This window comes from Papaver somniferum, chromosome 4 (genome assembly GCF_003573695.1).
Source record: "Papaver somniferum cultivar HN1 chromosome 4, ASM357369v1, whole genome shotgun sequence".
In the NCBI taxonomy this organism is placed as follows: domain Eukaryota; kingdom Viridiplantae; phylum Streptophyta; class Magnoliopsida; order Ranunculales; family Papaveraceae; genus Papaver; species Papaver somniferum.
The window spans coordinates 59,167,302-59,176,871 of record NC_039361.1 but is presented as its reverse complement, the minus strand read 5'-3'; the positions used below and the strand labels follow the sequence as shown (position 1 = coordinate 59,176,871).

Sequence of the window (9,570 nt, the reverse complement as noted above, 5' to 3'; positions counted from 1 at the left end):
AATGACTAGTATTTAGTCACACCAATTTCAAGATATCGATCTTACCATCTCAGGTGATTACTTAAGATCGGTTATACCAAGATACATAAAGTCAGGCCTTGTGAATAGTTTTACCAAGATACATAAACAACTTATGAGTGGTTATACTAAACACACATATTGGGAATTCAAAAGATTTGCAATGAATAACAATACCAATAATCCTAGAGATTACCCTTTCGATTCACAAAACAAGTTTATGAATTTACTTCCTTTAAACTAATGTAAAACATTGTTTCCTAGGACGAAATCTTCACCCATAACCATACATAATCACAAAAACATTCATAAGATTATCTCGATGGCTTATATACGAAGTTCAAAAGATAGACGTTATACTTCGTATTGTAATTCCTTAATACTTTATCTAACTAGAGTATAATCATTCACAGCTTCGTAGTTATGTTTTCAATATGCACGACTTGAAAGATATGTTAGGGAATGAAACAGTTCAAGTCAAATATTACTAACCTCAAGTGGAAGGATGATGTCTTCGTTGTAGCTCCTTACTTCTACACATTCTTCAAGTCTTCACGTAATACTTGTAATGTCTCATATCCTAATACTTTCAAGCTAACCTATACGAAGTTGACTCTAGTAAATAATCAAGTGACTCTTTAAATGAGTTTTGGTTCACTAAAATATGACAACCAAACTTGACATACCAAAGCTTGGTGGGTTCAACCGAGCTATGCTCTAACAACATCCCAGCCTCCCACCCGAGTACAAGCTACCCGTCCCTAGTTGTATCCCAACTAACACCAATATTATTCCCTCTTACCCACTGCAGTTATCCAGCAGTGTGAGATTTTTAACGACACTATCACGGTTATCCAACAACAGCTTCCCGAAAGGTCACCCATCATGTGACTACTCCCGGCCGAGCACGCTTCACTAAGAAGTTTTTCTCTCAACTCAGTCAAGGGAACCATCAGGCCTCGGTGTTAGGAAAGGACAAACCATCCGAATATCGGGGTATTACAATACCACCACCTTAAATTGCAGCCGTCCTCGACTCTGGAATATATATACAAGCCCTGATCTCCGACGTTCCCTACCCTTCATGAAAAAGATACCAAACTGTAACACCCAGATTTTCGGGCCCGGATCTTGCCCAGATCTCATGCACGAAAACCCGAAGTGTTATTTCGATACCGTAGCCGAATCCCAGCTACTAATCCCAAGCTCATTAAATGATTTCTTTGGGCTTAATTAATTTATGCTCATGTTACAATTTCTGTCACATCGGAATACTTAGAAAATTATTTAGGAAAATCTAATTGTTTATTTAACCTAATTTTAAAGCCACCGGAAACAAAACACATTTTGGTTCTCAAACAAAAATATTAACATCCTTCAAGTTTTAAGATTTAATTAATAAGTAACAATTTCAACACCAACTTATAAAACTGAAAACAAACCAAAGTGGATTCCTATAATTTTACAGGCTTCATGCGAGCTCCAAAATTTATGATAATTACATGGATAAAATACTGATTGAAATTATTATTAGGTACCAATTTACCATAATTTATAAATTAAGTTTGATAACCAAAGACCATGGTCAAAAATAAGTTGACCAGTACTGCAGAAAATCAAAACCGTGGTAGTCTGTTTTAGAAAAATTATATAAAATCACACACAACTCAAAATTGGATGAGGCTTTATCATTTTAGAAATATGAAAGATAAATAAAGATCTTTACAGAAGACACTAAGATCTAAAAACCAATGTATCATAGTTCTAAAATAGGATGTTTATGTGACATTTAAAATTGTTTGGTATTTTCTGGATTCAACACCGTACAAAGAATTATATTAAAAATACTTCCATCATAAAATTATAACAGTTACACCAAATGTTCCTAAAGATGTTTTACGTTTATTGCAAAAAGATTCATACTAAAAACTATGAACGATTAAAATATATTTACAGTCAACTCAGCATCATACAATATTTTACAGCTTTGAAACTAAGATTACTTACGTTTTAAAATAATATTTTAGGCATAAAAACAACTTTAAGCATCTAAAATCATTCTATAGGCTCTACTTTTGATAAACTCCTTGTCATGCATCAAATTTGAAATTTTTGTCATAATACGATGTGAGTTTTGACACTAAGTAGGCAAAGAAGCAACAAAACATTTTTCAACTTTTTTAATTAAAAAAATCATGATTTTAACCACAACATACATATCTCACATCATGTCATACATATTGCAACAATAATATAATGAAAAATCAATTTTCACCGCTCGCTGCAGGGAGCCAATATAAGCACAAAGAGTCAAATCAATTAACTACTTGCCACAAAGAGCCAATGTATCAACAAAAGAATCAAATAAATTATCCGCTCGCCCCAGTGAGCCCCACGTGGGTTTAGGAAAATCCATTTCCAAGAATATCTCATATCCCGTCAAAATATGTTAAAATTAATCATGCTCACAATAACAATCACACCAAATCATGAATCAATAATTTTGAAAGCATTTAATCAAAACAATTTTAAGAGTCGGTGTTGCGCCTACCTCAAATCGCAATTCAAAACGATACTATAAAGCACCGAAACTCTTAGAAATAACTCTCTTCCAAATTATCTACGAACCACTAACTTTTATTCTCGTTTCAATTTTCTATATACAAGATTATAACCCGGTGCACACACACTGGCATAACCCAGCTGTGACAAACCTCATCTTACTATACAATTTAGTTAATTATCCAAATCGTTTGTCGTTAACTAAATTGCGGATTGTTTCCCTTGGGATTATTCAATTGTACTTTTAGGTTGGTACATTTACATGAGTAATTGAAATGCTTTCCCTTGGCCTCACTCTCATCAACATAAGATATCTTTTTCTATTTTCGTGTGATCAATAAGGTCAAATTGTTTTATCATCACTCACACAAAGAAGAAGTTATAACTAATATATGTAGAACTCTTCAAATTACATTAATGTAGCTTATTCGGTTTTTTCCCTATTCAAAATGAAACCTGCATAATGTTTAAGAACATCTTCCTTGAAAAGTTTACTTCTAGAGAATTAACCACAACCCTTTTTGTGATTTTAACTGTACTGTACATATAACTATTTAGATTTCTTCCTCATATATCATGCATTTCCCTTGTTTGACAGCCTGTTTTCATATACTCTCTTTCTCTATTCAAGTTCTTCTCTTGATTTCTTCTTTAGAACAAACTTCTTAATGCGCTTAATCAAGAGCTTCAATAGGATATACAACCCGAAAGAAGAAATGCATGAGCTTATAGAAAACTGGTTAAGATAGCAAACATAATTGTGTCAAATAGGTAGATAAATTAAGCAAAATGAACAAATGATTTCCAGAAATGTTATAGCTTAACTTTGGAAAAATGATTCAGAACCCATGTTCGGTTGAAGATTCTCATTTAGTATCCAGCTTAATACCCTTGTGTTTATCCCTGCGACCATCTTGTTGTAAACTAAGAAATCATTGTTTGGCTGGCAATTTTATTTTATTTTAGAAAATTATTTGAAATTTTATTGCTTCACTTGGGCTGTGTATCAAGATTGCATATATATCTGGTGGTTGGTTTTATTGCTATGTTGTCAAAGAGTTTTCAAGATTAATCGACACATTATGTACGACTTTTTTGTACATATTCAGTAACACTTGGAAATTGGAATCAGTTTGAGGAATAATTTTTTGATGTCTCTAAACAATCAACTCTTGTATGGTTCATGATGGTGAATTAGACTTGAGTGTCAGACGAAGGATTCAAATAAAATCCTTCAATTCGGAAGTAATAAAACACTATAAAACTAAAGAATATACGTGTCGATACTCTATGAATTTTCAGATATAACTTTATACAATCACAGGATTCTCCGAAAACACTAGTTCCTTTGTATTTAATTCTACATCCCACACAAGATTTGTGCTTAATTCATGATGCTTCTTCACTCTTGAAATGATGCAGCACTCCAATAGCTTTATAATGCTCTATGGATTGCCTGAAAGTGAAGGCGATGGGACTGGGGTACCCCCGAAGCATCTACTTCAACGTTCGCAGCCTTGAAAACCTCAAAAAAGGTTAGCAGTGGTTTGATATTCTGAGAAATTACGAAGATCGATATGTTTTCTCTATCTCATTGTATTGAGAAGAGTAAGAATAATTTTATATTTATAGTGTTTTGATTACAATATATTACAAGTAATAAAAACTAATTACAGTAACCATTCTAAATACATCAACTATCCTAAATATAGAAGTTACTTGGAGTATACACCAAGTAATGACCTTTATGCATATATTGCCTTCTAACACTCCCCCTCAAGTTGGAGCCGTATGAGAGATATCGTATACGCCCAACTTGCTGACAATGCCTTGATGATGTTCTCCTCCTAATGCCTTGTGAAGATGTCTGCTAATTGATCTTTGGATTTGACATAGGTTGGTAATATTAACCCTGACATAATTCTTTCACGAACGAAGTGACAATCTATTTCAATGTGTTTTGTTCGTTCGTGAAAAATTGGATTATTTGAAATATGAATTGCAGCTTGGTTATCACAGTGTATTTTCACTGGTCTATGAATCTTAATTTTAAATTCTTGCATGAGATAAGTGAGCCACTGAATTTCACTTGCAAGATTAGCTAAAGCTCGATATTCAGCTTCTGCAGATGATCGAGCTACAGTGAGTTGTTTTTTACTCTTCCAAGATATAGGATTATTACCCATCATGGTAACATATCCTGTGGTTGATCGACGAGTTGTTGGGAAGCCTGCCCAATCTGAATCTGTATATCCTGATAAGATTAAATCACTATTTGATGACAAGAGAATTCCTTTACGAATGGAACCTTTTAAATATCGCAAAATACGATTGGCAGCATCCATGTGCGTAGTTGTGGGCTTGTGCATAAATTGACTAAGATAATTTACTGCATATACTATATCAGTCCTAGTGACTGTTAAACATAGAAGTCTTCCAATCAGACGAAGATAAGATGAAGGATCATCTAGGAGTTTTCCATCTATAGGTGTTAATTTGATATTTTGCTCCATAGGGAATGATGATATGCGTGATTCTGTGAGCCCTGCATCTTGGAGAATGTCCAGAGCATATTTTCTTTGACATAAGAAAATGCCTTTCGGCGATCGAGAAACTTCAATTCCTAAGAAATATTGTAACTTACCTAAGTCTTTGATTGAGAATTTCTTTTCAAGAACCTTTTTGAATTGTTGAATCAGTTTAGGATCATTTCCTGTTATAATAATATCATCTACATATACTAAAATATATATAGAGCTAGCATTTTTATGATAATGAAATAGGGAATAATCTGCTACAGATTGTTTGAAACCTTCTACAATGAGAGTAGTTGAAAATTTTGCAAACCACTGACGAGAAGCCTGTTTAAGGCCATAAATAGATTTTTGTAAACGACAAACTAGATTCTCCCCCTGTAGTTGAAAACCGGGAGGTAACTCCATAAAAATTTCTTCATTTAAATCACCTTGAAGAAAGGCGTTATTGACGTCAAGTTGGTGAAGAGACCATCCTTTGATGGAGGCGATGGATAATAACATACGAACAGTGACAAGTTTTGCAACTGGTGCAAAAGTATCATGATAATCAACTCCTTAAAGTTGAGTGTAACCTTTGGCAACTAGACGAGCTTTATAACGCTCAATTGTGCCTCGTACTTATATTTGATACGGTACACCCATTTACATCCAATAACAGATTTATTATGGGGACGAGGTACTTCAGACCATGTGTCGTTCTCTTTCAAGGCAGTAACTTCTGCAACCATGGATTTTTTCCATTTTGGAGATTGCATGGCTTCTTGAAAGGTGCGAGGCTCGTTTTGAGTAATAATAGTTGAGAGGAAATGTCTATGAGCAGGAGAAAACTTCTCAAATTTCAAATAATGAGACAAAGGGTATAAAGGCTCGGTAGGGGATGGAGGAAAATCCGTATTACATGCATAATCTTTTAAGTAAGAAGGAGGAACACGAACCCGTTGCTGTCTGTCCAGTAATACTGGAGTTGGCTCCGGCATCACAGATGAAGAAGACGTCGAAGCAGCAGCATTTGAAGCATCAGTGTTGTCAGGTGCAGCAGTGTCAACAGCAACATCGTCTACAGCAGCATCGTCTACAACAGCAGCATCAACAGCAGTGGCTTCAATAGCAGCAGCGTCAGTGTTGTCAGGTGCAGTATCGTTAGCAGCAGCAGGTGCAGCGTCTACAACATCGTCATGGGCAGAAACGGCAGCAGTGGCGTCGACAGGAGCGTGTGCATTGCTGCCCAGTGAAAGTCTGGAATCTAAGGCAGCGGGAGTTTGATTGACGGGAGGTTGGTTTATTATCACAACCGGATCATGGTGAATTATGTCTTCTTTATGAAAGGAACTGGAATCGACTAAAGTAGAGAATGGAAAAATAGATTCATGAAAAACGACGTCCTTAGAAACATAGATCGTTTTAGCATCGATATCATATATATGGTATCCTTTTTGACCGTAAGGATAACCAATAAAAATTCCAGGACGTGCTCTAGCATCAAATTTATGTTTGATCTTAGTGTTATTGGCGTAACATAAACAACCAAAGACACGGAGGGAGGTATAGTTCGGAGGACATCCAAATAAAATTTCATGGGGTGATTTGTAACCAAGTAATGGAGTTGGGAGTTTATTTATCAAAAAAGTGGCAGTGAGCACACATTCACCCCAAAACTTTAGAGGTAGATGTGAATGAAATCGTAGAGAACGGGCAACCTCAAGAAGATGACGATGCTTGAGTTCGACCACTCCATTTTGTTGGGGTGTGGCAACACAACTTCGGTGATACACGATGCCAAGTTTAAAGAACAACTCTTGCATGGGTTTCGAGAGAAACTCAGTTCCATTATCGGAACGTATTTTTTGAATTTGAGGTAAGTAAATATCTCCCGATACATAAGAGAGAGTATGAATAGAATGATTATATTGAGTGCGAATATAAGAAACGAAATATTGTAAGTATTTAAGAGTTTCAGATTTAACCTTCATTAGAAATATCCAAGTGCAACGGGAAAAATCATCAACAATAGATAAAAAATAACGATCCCCAGTGAGGCTTGGTTCGCTAAACGGTCCCCAAATATCACAATGGATTAATTCAAAAATCCTAGAACTAGAACTACAACGAGAAGGAAACTTTAAACGAGATTGTTTTGCTTGTGGACATATCCCACAGACGCCTTTGTCTGAATTAATAAAAGGGAATTTCTTCGATAAATAATCTAATCTAGGGGAGGACGGATGGCCTAATCTCCAATGCCAAAGATGAAAATTTTGCGGAAGCGAAATAGAAAAGGCAGTAACAGCACGAAGATAATATAGACCATTGTAGTAATCACCCTGACCAATCAGCTTCTTCGTTTGTAAGTCCTGAAAGTAGCAGTGGTTAGATTCAAATTTTACAGAATAGCGCTTAGAGCGAACCAATTTTCCTACCGACAATAAATTGAATTTGCAAGTAGGTACATGAAGCACGTCAGTAAATTTTAAGGTGGGAGAAAAGTGAACCGTTCCCACATGAAGTGAAGATAGAGAGCTTCCATTGGGAAGTTGAACCGAAATAGGTGAAGGTGTTTTAACGTAAGATGAAAAAACTTTCAAGGAACAACAAATATGATTTGATGCTCCTGTATCTATGATCCAAAGAGAATTTTTTGTAAAAAAAAGACATACCTGCAAGATTTGCAGTCGTGGTTATAGGACCTGTTTGGAGCAACGCTAAAAGTTGGTTGTATTGATCATGGGTCAACTGTGGAGCAGCAGCCATGTAGCTACTTGGAGCAAGTGATATAGAGTTTCCCGCGTAGCCTGTGCTTGTGTCATCTCCTGGCTTCTTTGGGTAACCGACTAATTGATAACATCGGTCCTTTGTGTGACCGATCTTTCGGCAATGATCACAAGATGGACGCGGCTTCTTGTTGCTTGGTCCGTTGGTGTTGCTCCAAGGGGAAGGTCGAGATGCAAATCTGGTGGACAAGGCGGCTTTGTCAATTTGGGGTGCAGCAGCAACGTTGATGAATTGTTGTTGTTCTTCCTGACGAACAAGGGAGTAAATCTTCGCAAGCGTTGGAAAGGGAGACATGAGAAGGATATTGCTTCTGACGGCCGAAAATCTGTCGTGAAGTCCTTGTAAGAACTCCATTGCTTTGTCTCTGTTCAGCTGTTCAAGCACTTTCCTTCCATTACCGCAGGTGCAAGGTTCAACTGGAGTAAGAGCACCTACTTCATCCCATAGACTTTTAAGTTTGGTGTAATAAGAAGATATACTAGAATCTTCTTGTTTGAGGGTTGATATATGACGTTTTAAATCAAAAATTCTAGGCATATTTGTTTCAGAAAATCGATCCTCAAGATCAATCCAAATATCCCTAGCGTTTTCTATCCAACTAATGCTTCGTTTTATCTCAGCTTCACAGGAATTGGCAATCCAAGTACAAACCAGATTATTTGCACGAATCCAAGCTGGAAGTGTGTCATCAGAAGCGATTGGTTTGGCAATTGTACCATCAACAAAACCGTATTTGTTCTTGGCTCTTAAGACCCGAGCAATACCCCGTGACCATGTGGGATAATTATCACCCGTTAAGATAGGGGAATAGAGCACAGTCGACGGATTATCCGACGCTGGTACGTCGTAAGGGTCTAAGCTTGAGTGGGGTTCATCAAACTTAGGTCCTCGTACTTTAGATGGAGATGATGGTGGTGATTCAACCATAGTGAGAAGGAAAAAAAAATCGAGAAAGAAGGAGAAAATAAAGAAGAAGAAAAATCTTGAAGAAACGTACCCGCTCAAGATATCATGAGAAATTATGAAGACCGATATGTTTTCTCTATCTCATTGTATTGAGAAGAGTAAGAATAATTTTATATTTATAGTGTTTTGATTATAATGTATTACAAGTAATAAAAACTAATTACAGTAACCATTCTAAATACAGCAACTATCCTAAATATAGAAGTTACTTGGAATATACACCAAGTAATGACCTTTATGCATATATTTCCTTCTAACATATTCCTTTATAAGTTGTGCACTGTATAAATAATAGAAATAGTTAACAATGAAAGAATACATACTGTCTAAGCAAGACAATGGAATCTATTGAGGAAAGTCTCACCAATCAGCAGCCTTCTGCAATGCTTCAGTATATATATTTTTCGTAGTACTGCTGACAGAAGTCTTTTATCTCACGTGCATCACAGTTTTTTAAAGTGGGTTCATATTCTTGAAAGTAAGTGACAGAGAGCTCATGACGCAGCTTAAAAAAGTAACATACGTCGCGCAAAAGATTTCTTGGCTCATCAGACTGATTAATTCTAACTGTGGGTTTGGTGCTTGATTGCGCTTACGTACCAAAAAATTGGATACATTTTTGGAAACAACAACGTCGTTCTCCTGTTTCTAATTTGAACTTCACAGAGATAGAGCAGGTTTATTTTTCTCACAACACCTATATTTCTAAGTGATGGTA

General features: G+C 36.1%; 1 protein-coding gene across 1 annotated transcript; it reads right to left on the bottom strand.

Moving 5' to 3' along the window:
• Positions 1-7,433: 7,433 nt before the first annotated feature.
• LOC113272579 lies at positions 7,434-8,813 on the bottom strand. The gene is made up of 2 exons (XM_026522392.1): positions 7,772-8,813; positions 7,434-7,468 (listed from the first exon to the last, which is right to left on the bottom strand). Exons 1-2 carry the CDS (start codon positions 8,811-8,813, stop codon positions 7,434-7,436), a joined length of 1,077 nt encoding a protein of 358 aa, XP_026378177.1.
• Between the last annotated feature and the right edge of the window lie 757 nt (positions 8,814-9,570).

Coding starts and splice junctions, on each gene's coding strand:
- LOC113272579 (XM_026522392.1), bottom strand. CDS start 8,813: ATGGTTGAATCACCACCATCATCTCCATCTAAAGTACGAGGACCTAAG. Junction 7,469..7,771: donor CACGACTGCAAATCTTGCAG/GTATGTCTTTTT, acceptor TGCTACTTTCAG/GACTTACAAACGAAGAAGCT.